The sequence below is a fragment of the Sciurus vulgaris genome (assembly GCF_902686455.1).
Source record: "Sciurus vulgaris genome assembly, chromosome: 3".
Lineage (NCBI taxonomy): Eukaryota > Metazoa > Chordata > Mammalia > Rodentia > Sciuridae > Sciurus > Sciurus vulgaris.
The window spans coordinates 21,051,323-21,067,759 of NC_136463.1; the positions used below are offsets into that span (position 1 = coordinate 21,051,323).

Below are 16,437 nucleotides of genomic sequence, written 5' to 3' on the forward strand. Positions count from 1 at the left end.
ATACCCTGAATGGGGTGGGGGACTCCCAGGTTCCTTCTAGAAGTTACTTTAGCAGAGACATTGCCTCATGTCATCTTCTTTCCAGTAAATGAGGATGACACTCAGTGTCCTTTCCTGGTTTCAGAGTCTGTGATTCATTCCAGATCTCTCAGAGAAAATGAGGTGTTTTATCTGAAAAAGCAGAGATGACATTGTGGGCTTATGCACCTGAATACTATCTGGATGCCACTGGAGTGCTGCTTGAGGAACATTTGACCAGCCTCTTCCCCTTCCCCTCTCCCAGCTATGAAAATGAGGAATTTCTTTATTTGCCGATATGAGATTCCCAGATATAGTATTAAGTGGGAAAAAGAGGAAATGCAGAACATGTGGATTTTATGCTACCATTTATGTTTTCTTTAAAAAAAGAGTAATTGCTGACATTCAATATTTTTGGTGATATATACAAGAAATTAGATGCCTTTGGGGACAAGTAACCTGCTGGATGATGGGGATAAGAAAGCAACTTTACTGTATTTACTTCTGTGCTTTTTGAATTTTTGTCATGTGAAGGAATTGCCTATTTGAAAAAATTTTATAGTAATTAAAATACTATGGTTGAATGGAATGAAAAGCAATTTATTAAAAGTTCATATTCTATCCTATTCTCAATAAAGTTGCTAACCTGACATTTCCACTCTACCATGCCAGGTTGTTTCACTTTGTGCTAGAGTTCTTGGCAGAAGGGCAAGTATTCACACATGTGTGTATGTGCATATGTATACATGTATGTGCACATTCTCTCTACCTAGAGAAGCAATCTTTTCAGTTTCTAAATTCCCAATGAGTTTATCACATATGAGCCAGACCTTGGTTTTATTTTGTTTTCATGGTGTTAGAACCTCAGGTTGAACCACAGGATCTGTAGCTCATTTACAAGCCCTATACGTAGCATGAGGCTACCTTCCAGTTGTGCATGAAGAAGGTAAAATGAAACCTTCTGCATCTCACAGAACTGTATACCCCCAAGGAAGCACGAATGTCCTTGGTAAGACCAGTACTCATAACTGCTTCCAGCCATCATTGTTTTTCTCTTGTGGCTGGAGGGAATCAATCATGCAACTGTTTTTTCATAAGATTCTGGCTTCTCTCCCTCCAGGGCAGGGTGCCATTTGCCGTGCCTGACAAAGTGCTGTGGCCACAGCTGTGTGAAGCGCTCAACATGAAATTCAAGGCCGAAGTGCAGAGCAACCGTGGCCTGACCAAGGAGAACCTCGTGTTCCTGGCACAGAAACTGTTCAACAGCAGCAGCGCCCACCTCGAGGACTACAACAGCATGTCCGTGTCCTGGTCCCAGTTCAACAGGGTGAGGAATCCCAGCCTCCAGTTGATATTAGGTCAATCCCTCCAAACCAGATCCCGGCTCCTGTTCTTCATATTTATAATAAAATATACCAAAAGTAATAGAAGCTTCTGGGAATATATGGACAACTTGAGAATTATCTAGGTCTCACGTAGAAAATCACATCTTTTCATATTTTCAGTAAGTTGGGCTTTGTGTCCAGTTAATGCACTTTCTTCTTTTATAAAAGAAATAAAGCAAAGCAAGCATAAAATATAACTCACAGGATAGTAAGGTTCAAGATGATAAGAAGTCCGTGGCTCTGTCCCATTCGCTCACTCTCGTGTTTCCTGATGTGTAATGCCAGTTCAGGCTCCCTCAACCCACAGAACAGGATGACAATGAAAGAAAGGTTTTCTGGTTTCTAGCATCTGGTACTCAGATGTCAGATCTCTGATTGATTTTCAATTAGGCTTGAGTTTCTTTTCTACACTTCCACACTCGGTGTCTTAAATTCCCTTCTTTCAGAGAACTCATGGTCTCAGTCTTCTAGGAAGTTTTTTATATATATGTATCTTTTAGTTGTTGATTGGACTGTTATTTGTTATTTATTTATATGTGGTGCTGAGAATCAAACCCAGTGCCTCACACATGCTAGGCAAGCACTCTTAACACTGAGCCACAACTCCAAGCCAATGGTCTGATGCTTTATATTCAAAGCTTTGCTGCTTTTTTTATATATAATTTTAGAGGTTGCTAGGCCTTTATTTTATTCATTTATTTTTATGCGGTACTGAGAATTGAACCCAGTGCCTCACACATGCTAGGCAAGCACTCTACCACTGAGCTACAACCCCAGTCCCTTCTAGGCAGTTTTGTATTAACAAGTGGACCAACAGGCTTGCTGGTAGTCAGAAGAGGTTTGACAGGGGAAGCAGGAGGTCTCAATGGTCTATCTATGCTATTACAGTAAAGCCTCTGCCTTCTAATAGAACCAGGTAACTGCATTTGGCTGATTACTGTTGGGAACATCTGTGTGATGTGACCATCTCTGTGGCATTACGGTGTGGTCTAATCCAGATTAAATTTATGAACCAACTGGGCATCTTGTTAAAACATAGCTGTGATTCAGCAGGTCTGGGATGGGTCCTGAAAACATTAATTTCTCAGAAGCTCCTGGGTGGTGCTAGTCACAGGCCACATAGCAAAAATAGCCAGGACCAGTCAGCCCAGTCCCAGGTGAAAGCATCGGGGTCCACTGGGTGTTGGTAGTAGCATGTTGGCCTTTCCCCATAATTGCTTTTTCTTTTGCATTCTCTTTGGTTGAGGACCATTTGGTAAAACTGAGGTAGGCAGGGGTATTTGCATGCATCTGGCAGTGTAAGGGTTTAGTTTTTAGGTAAAGTACATGCAGATAATAGTCCAACTCCTACTCTTCCTTTGTGTGTGTGTCTGTGTGTTCATTGTTGTGTCTCCAACCAGGAGAATTTGCCAGGACGGAACTATACTTTTTGGCAGTGGTTTGATGGTGTGATGGAAGTGTTAAAAAAACATCTCAAGCCTCATTGGAATGATGGGTACGAATCATCAATTCTCCTTTTTTTCTGAGATGGGGTCTCACTATGTTGCCTATGCTGGTCTCAAACTCATGAGCTAAACGATGCTCCTGCCTCCACAATCTGAGTAGCTGGGACTACAGGTACATGCTACCACACCTGGCTAGAATCCTCATTTTTAAAAAAAATTTTTTTTTGTTTTGTTTTGTTTTTAGTTGTAAGATGGACACAATTTATTTATTCATTTATTTATTTATTTATTTATTTATTTATTTATTTATTTATTTATTTATTTATTTATTGCTGAGGATCAAACCCAGTGCCTCACACATGGGAGGCAAGCACTCTACCACTGAGCCACAATCCCAACCCAAAATTTTCATTTTTTGAAGTCATCAGTAGAGTATGAAAGTTTTCCTCCTGGCATTAACACATCACCCTCTGCTTATGCTCTTTTGGCCTTTGTGATCCAGGGCCATTTTGGGTTTTGTGAACAAGCAACAGGCCCATGACCTACTCATTAACAAGCCAGATGGAACCTTCCTGCTGAGATTCAGCGACTCAGAAATTGGCGGTATCACCATTGCTTGGAAGTTTGATTCTCGTGAGTGCTCCACCCTTTAAGACACATGTTGACTTTTCCTTCAAAGTCAGCCGCTTTTGTTGCAAGATGACTTTTATAGTTTATCAAGTACTTATTTGTTGGGGCCAGTGCTAATTACAGAAAATAGTCATATAACCATGACATAGCTGCTCATAATATGGCAGCCTATGAAAAATCTCATTATGGGAAACATAGTTACATCTTGGGAAACACAAAATATAGAAGTCTGTAAAATCTCAGTTGCTTCCCTTTTGAAATGTTTGCCCTATGATTTTTCAGCCTGGAACTTATTTCAGTGAAGAATTTGATGATTTGAAGTTCTCAGAGTACTAATAATTTCAATTATTCCCTTTTCCTTATTAACTTGAGGGTATTGCCATTGACCATTTCCACCCAACAATGTTACTTCTTTCCTCTGACCCTTACAATAAGATAAAAGTACCTTGCTGGTTTGTTTTTTGTGCCTTTTAACAAATTGAATAGCTTTTAATAGTTCTTCTGCTTTCTTTGCCTGGGAGCATGCTTCCTAGCTCTCTTATATACCCTTCTTACAGAGAATCAGGGGTTGGGGTCGATAAGAGCTATTTCTTCTAGAGAGGGATGGAATGGTGCTTGAACTTGAACTGACCTGAGGTCATTCAGTCTGTAGGGAAGTGATACATGCATTACCTGCTTATCTATCCACGCTTTTAAAAACTACTTTACCTACAACCTGTGATTATTTTAAAATGGAGATTTCTATTGGGTCAATTTTAATGGAGAGTATAAATTTGTGGTATATTTGGGTTTTAAGATTCAGTGTTCAGAAATCATGGATAGACTGTGATTGTTCTGTTTATTAATCTAGAGGAAAGAATGTTTTGGAATCTGATGCCTTTTACCACCAGAGACTTCTCCATCCGGTCTCTGGCCGACCGTCTGGGGGACTTGAATTACCTTATATACGTGTTTCCTGATCGGCCAAAAGATGAAGTGTACTCCAAATATTACACACCAGTTCCATGCGAGCCTGCCACTGGTAACAATGTTCGCATTCTGATTTGTCATGACTTTGGTTTGTTTTGGTTTGGTGTGTGTGTGCGCGCACACGTGTGAATAGCTCTCTTGCATGAAATTCACACAATTAGCATTTAGTCACTGCTGGTTGAACATTATCCAGGGTAGACATAAGCCCCTTGCTATATTTATTAGTCACACAAAATCTGCCCTTGGTCCCAGATACCAAATCAGAGAGAACAATTGCTTTTAATAAAGTTTAGATCAAATAAAATTAGAAAGGTAAAATTTTGTTTTTCAAAAAGGATATGGTTTTATTGTTTTCTGAGCCTGGAAAGTGTTCCATATTTATTATAGAATTTTCAGCAAACGTAAAAGCATAAGAAAGGAAGACATCACACATCACACATCTCTTACCTGAAGAAGCCTCTGTAGACAGGTTCAGGGACTGTTCCACTCTCTTCAGGTTCATATTCTCCCTTCCTTCATTTGTCTCCAGATGTTTATTGTGCACTTTTTGTACGAAGGCTACAATCCAGTTAGAGAAAGAAGATAATAAGCAAGGAAACAAATAAATAGGTTTATTTAGCAATGGGTGTTTCAGAGAAAACTAGCAAGGTACAGGGATAGAGAAGTGACACTCATTTCACTAGGCTGGTCAGGGAGGTTTCAAAGGAAACCATATTTGAATGGACAGAACAAAGTGAGGAAGCTGACCACAGAGAGATCCAGAGGAAAAACATCTTAGACTGAGAAAGTAAGGCCAAGTCCAGAAGTGGGAACAAGCTTGGTGCATCTGAAAAGCGTCCTGAGGGTAGGAGGCTATTGCCCACAAAACAGGGGAAAGCAGAGATCAGGGCTCCTGTGACATGGAATCCAGGGTGAAAAGTTTGGGTTTGGTTCAGACCATATGTAATCTTTTTGTGCCCTGATTACACACACATACACTTTTTCTCTCTCTCTCTGTCTCTGTCTCTCTCTCTCTCTCTTAAAAAATATATCCATCCTCCTCTTAATGATTGTAGAGAATTCCATTATCTAATGATTCCATGTGGTATTCCATGTTGGTTAGTTACCATACTTACAATTTATGTGCATTTTTTGTTATTATTGATAACCTGGTACATGTATCTTGTTCTACTCTTTCCTTAGGATAAATTCTTAAAGCAGAACTGGTGTTAAAGGACATATACTTTAAAAAAAAAAAACATTTTTAGATGTTGATAGAGCTTTATTTCATTCATTTATTTACATGTGGTGCTGAGAATTGAACCCAGGGCCTCACACATGCTAGGCAAGGGCTCTACCACTGAGCCACAGCCTCAGCCCCGAGGGCTTATACTTTTTAAACTTTTTGACACATCTTTCAGAATTGCCCTTCAGAAAGCAAAATTCATCTTCACTCCCAGGCATGTCTGTTACACATTTGCTTCTTCTTCCTCCTGCCAACTGTAGACACCAATCATCTATTTCAGGTCTGCCTGTCTGATTGGCATAAAAATGATATCTTAGCCAGGTACAGGGGTACACACCTGTAGTCCCAGCATCTTGGAAGGCTGGGGCAGGAGAATTGCAAGTTCAAGGCCAGTCCCAGCAATTCAGTGAGACCCTCAGTGAGTGCCTCAAAATAAAAAAAAAAATTAAAAAAAAATAAAAAAAAAGGACTGGGGTTGTAGCTCAGTTGTAAAGTGACCTTGGGATCAATCCCTACTACCACCAAAAAAAAAGAAAAAAAAGCATCCTATTAGTTTTCATTTCTTTGACTCTAGGTAACCTCAAAAATCTTTTCATATGATTATAATAATAATAAATGGAATAATAAAGTACCAGCAGACATTCGTTTAATGTTTACCATGTACTAGGAACTTTTTGAGCACTTTTCATATATAATTTCATTTAAATCCTCAGAACTACTCTAGAAGTAAGTGCTAGTGTAACCCCATTTTAAAGATAAGGAAACTGAGGCACAAAGAAGTAAAATACTTGCCAGAAATCACACAGCCTTGATTTGAACTCAGTCTAGCTCAAGAGCCTCTGTTTTTTAACCACTATGTCATTGGCCATTTGTATTTTTCTGTGAAGCGTGAAGTATATGTTCATGTTCCTTGCTCATTTTTCTTTTGTTTTTGGTACCAGGGATTGAACTCAGACGCACTTAACCACTGAGCTCTATCCCAGCCCTTTTTATTTTATTTTTTTAATTTTGAGACAGGGCCTTGCTAAGTTGCTGAGGCTGACGTGGAACTTGCAATTCTCCTGCCCCAGCCTCCCAAGCTGCTAGGATTACAGGTGTGCACCACTATGCCTGGCTCATTTTTTCTTTTAAGGTTACTTTTTTATATATAGGAAGTATATTAATACTTTATTATATATATAACAAATGTCTTTTTCACGTGTTATTATGCTTTTAATATTTAAGTTTTATTTTGCTGAAATGCAAGCTCATTGTTTTCTGTAGAATCCTACTCTATAAACCTTTTTCCCAGCCTTTTTTTTTTTTTTTCAATGCTGGGGATTGAACCCAAGGCATCACACATTCTAAGAATGTGTTCTACCACTGAGCTACATTCCCAGCCTAGATTCTGTCTTTGGTATTTTGCCTTCTCAAAAGCAAAGATGATGGTTATGGTTCTAGATCAGGGGGGATGGGAATAAGCCAAAATATGTTTAGATTTATGAAATGATTTTCTATATCATTCCCTTTTTTTTTTTGATACTGAGGATTGAACTCAGGGGCACTTCATCACTGAGCCACATCCCCAGCCCGTTTTCACATTTTATTTAGAGACAGGGTCTCACTGAGTTTCTTGGGGCCTCACTAAGTTGCTGAGGCTGGCTTTGAACATTTGATCCTCCTGCCTCAGCCTCCTAAGCCCCTGGGATTAGAGGTGTGTGCCCCTGCACTCCTTTATATCATTCTTCTTGTTAACATGGCTAATCTAGACTTTAAAATCCTGTTTCTTACAGATTTTCTTTGTTTTGTTTGTTTGTTTATTTATTTACTTTTTATTGTTTTGGTTTTGTTTTTTCAGTACTGGGGAAGTACAGGGATGCTCTACCACTGTTCTGCATCTCCAGCCAAACCCCCCCCCCTTTTTTTTCCAAACAGGATCTTACCAAATTGCTAAATTACTGAGGCTGGCCTCAAACTTGAGATCCTCCTGCCTTGGCCTCCCCAGATTCTGGGATTATAGGTGTGTACCACCACGCCCAGCCTTCCTTTTTTTTTTTTTCTTTTTGCCAATCTGTAAAATTCTCTGTAGGCTATAAAATACAAATGCATTAGATGTTATGAAAAGGTAGCACTTGACATTTGAAGTCCAAGAAGCAGCAGGTTAGAATAAGAAGTGGTTTGTGAACCAGGTAGCATTTACCTCTCTTGGGCTACTTAGCTGACAGGCCCTTGGTTCTGTTGATCAGAGTAGCTCTCTTGACTGACAGAATTCAGGTTTCCTGCACTCACATGCCTGGGAAACAGGACTTTATTCACCCACGTCAGACCATCACATTCTTTCTATCCACTTAACAGAATTTTCAGAATCAACCTCTTAAAAAGATAACTACTACCAGGCCACATTCAGGTTTGCCTCTAGTCCATCATGTCCTCTTGGGGATTCTGCAGAAAGGAAGGGACACATACCAGCATGCTTTTCAGCTGGACTTGGCACTGAAAGCTCGCACCAGAGTGAGTGGTCACCAAATGCAGAAACCACAGGGAAGGAACCAGCCTGCTGGTGCTGGAGGGCGTGGCCTTTCCTTTCCTGAGAGAGCAGGTACTGGAGAGGTGGACCTTAGGGGTCATCAGTCAGCTCCATGACCCTCTAGCGCTTGAGCTTTTTCTGTGTAATCCCTAACCAGGGCTTAGACACCTTCTGCTTCAAGATCTCTGGTGATAAGGACAGCAGTTCTTCCCAAGAGAGCCTATGGCAGGGACAGACGGTTCTGCTTATGGCAACATTCTTCCTTATATGGCTGGAAATTTGTCCTCCTATGACCTCCACTGCTGGTCCTAATGCTTACCACCCCAAGATATGTAGAGTAAACCCTGTCCCTGCATCTTTGACTTAAGACTTTCAAAGGTTTTATATTATACACACACACACACATTTATTTTATATATGTAACAATTAGTATGCAATTAATAATGGACTTAGATTTGTATGAAAGTGTATAGTTTCTGGGTTGAAGGATATTTTAAAACATCCCAGCCAACCTGGCTTTTCAGCTTTGGTGCTGAGCTTCTGCTCCACCAGATCTCCCAACAGATGGAAATGTGAAGTGTTTGTGTCGTGTCCTAAGATAAAATTAGGTGGCTATGTCTTGTCCTAAGAAAAGATGTGACTCTTGAGAAGGATTGCATCTTTGCTTCACTTGGGAATCTTGCTTCTCACCACCGCTCCTCCCGCTTGGCAGCTAAAGCAGTCGACGGATACGTGAAGCCGCAGATCAAGCAAGTGGTCCCAGAGTAAGTGTTGGGGACCCAGCTCCGGGCCTCCAGCTACTTCTCCCTTCCCACCACCCCTTACCCTACCCCGGATACTGCTGCCCCTAACCCTGGGCCAACATCCCTGATCCCCTGAGAAACCTGGCCTAGCCCTGGGTGGGGAGGGACTGACCTGATCATGCTGTGGCTGGCATCCAGGGCTCCATTCCCACAGCTGGGGACCTAGGGCCAGGGGCGCACTTTGTCCTTCTAGACTCCAAAAAAGATGTAAAGGTGCCCCTAGGGCATCCCTCCCCAGGTCAGCTGCGGCCCGGCCCCTGGCAGCTGAGGCTCTGTTCTGCTTCGCTCTGCAGGTTTGTGAACGCATCTGCAGACGCCGGGGCCAGCGCCACATACATGGACCAGGCCCCCTCCCCGGCTGTGTGCACCCAGGCGCACTACAACATGTACCCACAGAAGTAGGTTGTGTTCTTCTGGGGTGTGTGGGGAGGAACTCGGCCCTGGCCTCAGGCTGGAGCCCTGGAGGGCCAGTGGGGCCGAGGAATCCAGAGCTCCTCTAGATCTGAGCCCATCAGCCCAGGCCCAGGCTCTGGCCTATAGGAGGGGGAGATTCCACCAGAAAATATTGGTTCTTTAGGGTGAAATTGGGCAAATGGCATCTGTTCCCCTTTCTGTAAATGGGGATTTTTCTTGCTTTATGTAAGGACTGGGTGGGTTTTTGTTGGGTGTGGGCAGCCAGTGCTAGGGCTGTCAGGGTGGATATTGGGGTTGGTGTCTGTCTGCCAGCAAAGGATGCTCCTCGCCCGCGTTCAGATCAGTAGTTCTTTTCCTGTGAGGCCCTAGGCTGAGGGGACAGGTGGCCTTAGGCCACTTTCCTGATGGGTTCTGGGGCTCAAGGTGGCCTCTGAACTTTCTCGTTCCCCTTCATCTCTCATCTTCCCCTCCCAAGTCCTGACGCCGTCCTTGACACCGATGGGGACTTCGACCTGGAAGACACAATGGACGTGGCGCGGCGCGTGGAGGAACTCCTAGGCCGGCCCATGGACAGTCAGTGGATCCCTCATGCACAGTCGTGACCCGACCTCGCCAACTTCAGCTTCTTCATCCTCGCCAGAGGATTTACTCTTGTGGATGTTTTAATTCCATGAACCGCTTCTCCTTGGATACAATACTCATAATGTGAAGTGTTAATACTAGTCGTGACTTTAGTGTTTCTGTGCATGGTGGCACCAGTGAAGGGAGTGAGTGTGAGTGTGTGCGTGTGTGTATGTGTGTGTTTGCACGTTGTGGTGTTTCTGTCCCTTGCTGTCCCGAGTCTAGCTGCAGCACTGGGGCCACAATGAGGCTGTGCTTGTTTTCACCTTGTGCAAAAAGGCAGTTAGTTCTGCAAACCCTGAAACTCGGCCATGTGTTTTAAGGGTGGCTGAACTTTGACATGTTGAGGTTCAAGAAAGAGAAGGACAAAGGGAGGAAAAGGTACCTCCTCTCTAGGGAGCCTTTGTCACTCTGCCAGAATTGATACCATCACCCTCTCTGCTTGTAGAGAACTGCCTTTTGACAAAGAAAGCCAATCCTCCCTCCTCCCCTCTCCCCACCTGTGTTCATGGGTGGGGATGGGAAAGGGTAGCGTACAAGATGGGGCAAGGGAAGCCACAGGTTTTCTGATGGGTGGTGGCTTTTTACACAGCACTTAACCCATCCTAACGATCTCTCTGTCCTTCTCTTTCCTCCCTCCCCTCTCTTTGTCTCTCTGTCTCTGTCTGGAATTGCCACTCAGTTCTTATGTGTGTACACATGCAGACACATTTGGCAAAATAGAGGAAAGGAAAGAAGGTCGCATAACTGAGCGCTTACGGGGTGATGTCCTTTGTGTTCTGGCCAGAGCAACGTGGCATGCCCAGCCCTGGCTCCCAGGCGCCCAGAGTGTTGCCGTGTTACCAGGGCAGCTGTCCCTCTCCATGCTGCCCGTCCTTCCTCTGCATAGTGGAGGCCCCATCCCAGGCTTTCTAAGGGCTTAGTTTTGATAATGACCTTTTGCAAATGTTGGATGATGTTTGTTTCCAGACTGGGTCTCCACCCAATCTGTTTTCCCCTCTCCACCCTAATTTGACAGCAAAATTCTTTCTTCCCGCATCAGGTACTGGGCCCCTCACAGCCAGGTTACCTCTTCCCTTCACTGTCATGCACCATGTCTTGAGGAGGAGGTGGCAGGAGCGTGGCCTGAACCCAGGGCCAGCTTGTACAGCAGGTGGCCCCTGGCCGCAGGGTGCTGGTGTCGGAGGTGGTGATTGGGGAAATGCAGTTGGCAGGTTTGCCGGGAAGTTTGGTAAACTGTAGAAACAAAACAAAACAAAAGCCTCGGCGCTTTTCCAGTGTCCTCTAGCTACACCAGAAGGAGGGGCTGTGGCAGGCAGGCGGCGGGCGGGAAGAGGGCAGAGGTACGGGTAAGGCCTGCAGGGCCCCCTCGGCCCCCTCTCCAAAAGAAGGGCAGGACCACACCCAGGAGAGGATGGCCCTAAAACCTTATTTTTATACATGTGAGTAAATAAACAAATATTTTTTTTACAAAAATAACTTCTGAATTTATCAGTGTTTTGCTGTTAAAGGAAAATACTCCTCTGTAGTAAATTATTTATTGGAAGATGACTTTTTAAAAGCTGCTGTTTGCCTTGGCTTGGTTTCATACACTGATTTATTTTTCTATGCCAGGCAGTAGACTCTGCCTCTGGAGCAGGCTGACCCTCCGTGGAGGCGGCTGATGGAGGAGCCCTGAAGCCCTCCCTCCCCCTCCCCGGGGGCGCGTGGGGAGAGGGGAAAACCAAAGCCCGAGGGCTCCAGGAGCCCTTCCCTGCCATCGCTCTGGTGCTTCAGCAGCACCTGCCTCTGAGTGGTGATCTCGGTCCCAGCAGCCCGGGCAGGGACAGGGACGTGGGGCTTAACACACTTTCAGATTGGTGGCGGACACAGCCCCAGGGCCCACGGAGGGCAGGGCAGCCTGGCGATCGCAGGCAGCTCTGAACTCACTCTGTAGCAGGCATTGGGGTTGGGAGGAGGGGTGCTGAAGGGTGGCTTCCATGCAGTTGCTGAACTGTCCTCAATTTTACTGAGGCTGTGCCTGGAGATGGGAGAGGCTCTTCACTGAAAGGTGTGCTCACTATCTGCATTCTGTTCTCTCTCTTTGCCCTGTTCCTGCAGCCACAAGAGGCGATGGCAAGTCTTGACGCCCCCACCTCTCTCCCACTCCCAGCACACACCCCCAGCCTTCAGACATCTCAGCGCACGCGCAGGGTTTTGTAGGGGGTGGAGGGAAACTCAAAGCGGATATCACTTAAAATGAAAGTATACTTTTTATAATTTTTTTCTTTTTCAAACTTTGTGAAATTATTTCAGATACATATTTTAGTGTCAAGGCAGATTAGATATATAGCCACCAAAAAAAGTATTGTGTACAATTTGGGGCAGTCACAAAATTGTGTATTTTATGTCACAATAAAGGCTTCCTCTAAAAGGACAATAATGAGTCCTATTTTTATTGCTTTCCTTCACGTGGCAAGGGAGGGTGACTTTAATAGGAAAAAGTTCTAAGTCATCAGTGGGACCAGAAAAGGGAACTAATTGGGAGTCAGTCTTGGAGGGTGTCATCAGCTTTCGTGCAGATAGGGGAGTTTCTCAGTCTCTCTCTCTCTCTCTCCCCCCTCCTCCGCCCCCCCCCCCCTCTGTTTTTAGTACTGGGAATCAGACTCAGGGGCACTTTACTTGAGCTATATCCCCAACCATTTTTATTTTTTTTAGACAAGGTCTCACTAAATTGCTAAGGCTGGAACTTGTGATCCTCCTGCCTCGAGCTCCCAAATTTCTGGGAATACAGGTGTGCTTCACCACACCTGGCAGATGGGGGAGGTGTCTCCTACCTTCCTGTTCATGTCATGTTTGGAAAATTAAAACCATAGCCTTCACCTCTTAGCCCCAGGACACTCTTCCTATTAGAAAACCCATCCTTCAAATTTAGCCCATTGAGATGCCTCCACTGAAGAGGCTTGCGCTGGGGGAATCTGTTAGGACAGGATGTTGGTTCTTGCCATGACAAAAGTACCCCAAGGTCATCATCAAATACAAAAGCACATGGAGGAAGGCCCTGAACAGCCTAAGCTGACTCTGAAAGGACAGGCAGGAGTTAAGGAGGGCGGAGGCATTCAGCCAGAGGAACTAGCACAAGTAAAGGCCTAGAGAGATGGAGGAAACATGACCTGGCTGCAGAAAAGGGTATTCTGTGTGAAGTTCTGAAAATTCCGTGCACATCAGAATCTCCTGTGGGGCATCTGTGCACGGAATGTCCTGTGGGTGCAGGCTGCTGGGCTGCACCCACCCCTGAGTGTGTGGGTCAGCAGGTCTGGTGTAGAGCCCCAGAGTTCAAGTTGCCAGGAGGTTCTGGTCCAGAGAGCACACTTTGAGAAGTATGGCAGGGAGGCTGGGAGGTAGGCAGGGGAGAGGCCACAGGGGCTTCATGTGCCAGGCTGAGTTTAAACTTCACCTGAAAAAAAAAAAAAAAAAACTGTTAATGTAATATATCAATTGGATAAAAAACAAAAACCAACCAGTCATGCGTGGTTTCAGGTGAACCATGGACCACAGCATGTTAACATTCTATGGATTATCTAGTCCAAGGTTTCTTTAATTTTTTGGGGGAGGGCCAAGTGTGATGGCACACACCAGTAATTCCAGAGGCTTGGGAGGCTGGGGCAGGAGGATCAAGTTTGAGGTTGGCCTTAGCAATTTAGTGAGGCCCTAAGCAACTTAGTGAGACCCTGTCTCAAAATAAATAAAAAGGGCCGGGGATGTCAGTGGGTTTGATCCCCAATACCAAAACAATACAAAACAACAAAACAAAAAACAAACACAAAAAACATGATCATTTCAATAGATGCAAAAACCCCACGGGTAACATACTTTCCCCCCCCTTTTTGGTACCAGGGGCACTTAACCACTGAGCCTCATCCCCAACTCTTTTAATATTTAGAGACAGGATCTCACTAAGTTGCTTAGGGCCTCACTAAGTGATTGAGTCTGACTTTGAACTTGTGATCCTCCTGCCTCAGCCTCCTGAGCCACTGGGATTATAGGCAAGGGCCACCACACCCGTCGTAACATCATAATGATGAAAAACTAGATACTTTCTCCTAGGATCGGGAATAAAGCAAGGAACAAGAACACAAGTGTCAGAGTGATATTCCCGATCCTAGGGGAGAAACATCAACTTCATCAAAATTAAAAATGTTTGTGCTTCAAAGGACATTAGCAAGAAAATGAAGAAACAACCCACAGAATGGGAGACAATATTTGCAAATCATATATGTGACAGAACACTTATAGGTAAATATGTAAAAAGGCTTACAACTTCATAAGAAAACCCAATTTATTTTTACCATAAACATGAACTCATAGTAATCAAATTATCAAATTAATGACTATCAATGTGATATTTCCATTCATGCATATATGTGCTTTAATTACATCCACCCTCCTTACTACCCTATCTAGCCATCTCCTCACCTGCTCCCTAGCCTAATTTAAAAGTGAGTAAATTATATGAACAAACATTTCCCTAAAGATATACAAATGGCCATAAACATGTGAAAAGATAAACAACATCAGTATCAGTGAAATGCAAATAACTACAGAGACACCAGTTCATACCCATTAAGATGGCTATAATCCAAAAGTTGGATAATAGCAAGTGTTGGCAAGAATGTAGAGAAATCAGAACCCTCATATAGTGCTGGCTGGGATCTTAAATGGTACAGCCTCTTTGGAAACCAGTTTGGCAGTTCCTTAAAACAGACTTACTACATGACCCAGACATTCTACTCATAGGTATCTACAGAAGAAAAATGAAAACATTTATTCACAGAAAAAACTTATCCACAAAAACAGTATTATATATAATAGCCAAAGAATGGAAGCAATCTAATGTCCATTCACTGATGAATGGATAAACAGTGTATATCCATACACTGGAATATTCTTCAGGAATGAAGTACTGATACACAGTACTACTCAGAAGAACCCTGAAAACATCCTGTTAAGTGAAAGAAGTCAGATGCAAAGATCACATAGTATATGATTCCATTTATGTGAAATGCCCAGAATTGACAAATCCATGGAGGCAGAAAGTAGATTTTTGGTTGATTAGAGGACAGGAAGGGATTGGGAGAAGGGATAGTTAAAAGATACAGGGTTTGTTTTTGAGATGAAAATATAAAATTGGCTTGGCATGGTAGCATATGCCTGTAATCCCAGTGACTTCGGATGCTGAGACAGGAGGATCACAAATTCAAAGCCAGCCTGGACAACTCAGCAAGACCCTGTTTTGAGAAGGGCTGGGAGTGTGGCTCAGTGATAGTCTCCACTCACACCCCAAAAAAAGTGATGGCTGCACGTATCTGTGGATATACTGGAACATATTGAATCGTGCACTAAATGGGCGATTTTTATGGTCTGTAGATTAACTCTAATAAAACCGCTGTTTAAAAACAATGAAAACGAAAGCAAAATGTCAGCAAGGAAAAAAAAATTGAACAAAAGTGAGGGTGAGAGCAGATCTGTTTAAAGAGACTCAGCCAGCTGGGTGGCGGCACCCGCCTGCAATCCCAGCAACTCTGGAGCCTGAGGCAGGAGGATCGCAAGTTCAAAGCCAGCCTCAGCAACTTAAAGAGGCCCTAAGCAACTTAGTGAGATCCTGTCTCAAAATCTTAAAAAATTAACAAGTGCTGGGAATGTGGCTCAGTGTTAAGCACCCCGGATTTAATTCCTGGTATCAGAAAATTAAAAAATAGACTCAGCAAGGAAGAAAAGCTGGATTCTCAGCAACCTGGAGATGAAAGGTTGAAGTGGCATATTTTGAGGGTCCACATCAATCGTACAATGGAGCGGGGGTTCACATGGACCATAGGACATTCTCCAGCACGGCTTCTCCAACCTGAACGTGGGAGGGTAAGAGCCCCACTTCTGAGAATGCCTTGCTCCAACTTGAAAAATTACCTCCCATCATAAAGATATAAGAAGCTTGTTTTTCCTTGAGATAAGATAACCCAACTAGTCTGGATGAGCTCTACATAACCAACAGTGCTATCAAGTTTTTTTACTTAAGGACTACTTGTTTATCTCGGAAATGTGGGTAATCGATTGCATCCACTTGTCAATAGAAAAGGATGAGAATTCCTTCTGTCTTTGTAGTTTCTTAACAGATTGCCTATGACACATATCACTTTCTGATTTAATACTTATTGAATAATAAAAGAGTTTTCTGTCTTGACTATTTTTTTGGAGAGGACGTCTGCATTGAGGGGAGATTTGGGTTTTTAACATTTCTCAAGTTTGAACCTGCTCCGGGATGGAGCCTCACTTGCAGATCAAGCTGTTTCATGGCGCTCTTTTCCAAACTTTGCTTTCTCTTCCTTCGCCCTCACAAGTCTGAGGATCATGTAACTCTGGCTCTAACTGCCTGGTCTGCCAGCCT

General features: G+C 43.6%; 1 protein-coding gene across 3 annotated transcripts in view; it reads left to right on the forward strand.

Annotated features, from left to right (window-relative positions):
* The window catches only part of LOC306657092 (signal transducer and activator of transcription 5B), a 60,670-nt gene extending 50,578 nt beyond the window's left edge, over positions 1-10,092 (forward strand). For 2 of the 3 annotated variants that reach the window (XM_079132803.1, XM_079132805.1), the window contains 7 exons: positions 1,139-1,345; positions 2,804-2,898; positions 3,351-3,481; positions 4,329-4,499; positions 8,891-8,942; positions 9,275-9,379; positions 9,871-10,092. In XM_079132803.1, coding sequence (XP_078988929.1) covers positions 1,139-1,345; positions 2,804-2,898; positions 3,351-3,481; positions 4,329-4,499; positions 8,891-8,942; positions 9,275-9,379; positions 9,871-9,997 — 888 coding nt within the window. In that variant the 3' untranslated portion in view covers positions 9,998-10,092. Of the gene's footprint in view, positions 1-1,138; positions 1,346-2,803; positions 2,899-3,350; positions 3,482-4,328; positions 4,508-8,890; positions 8,943-9,274; positions 9,385-9,870 lie in introns of those variants that run through there. The other variant, XM_079132804.1, reaches the window with a different exon arrangement.
* Positions 10,093-16,437: the final 6,345 nt, after the last annotated feature.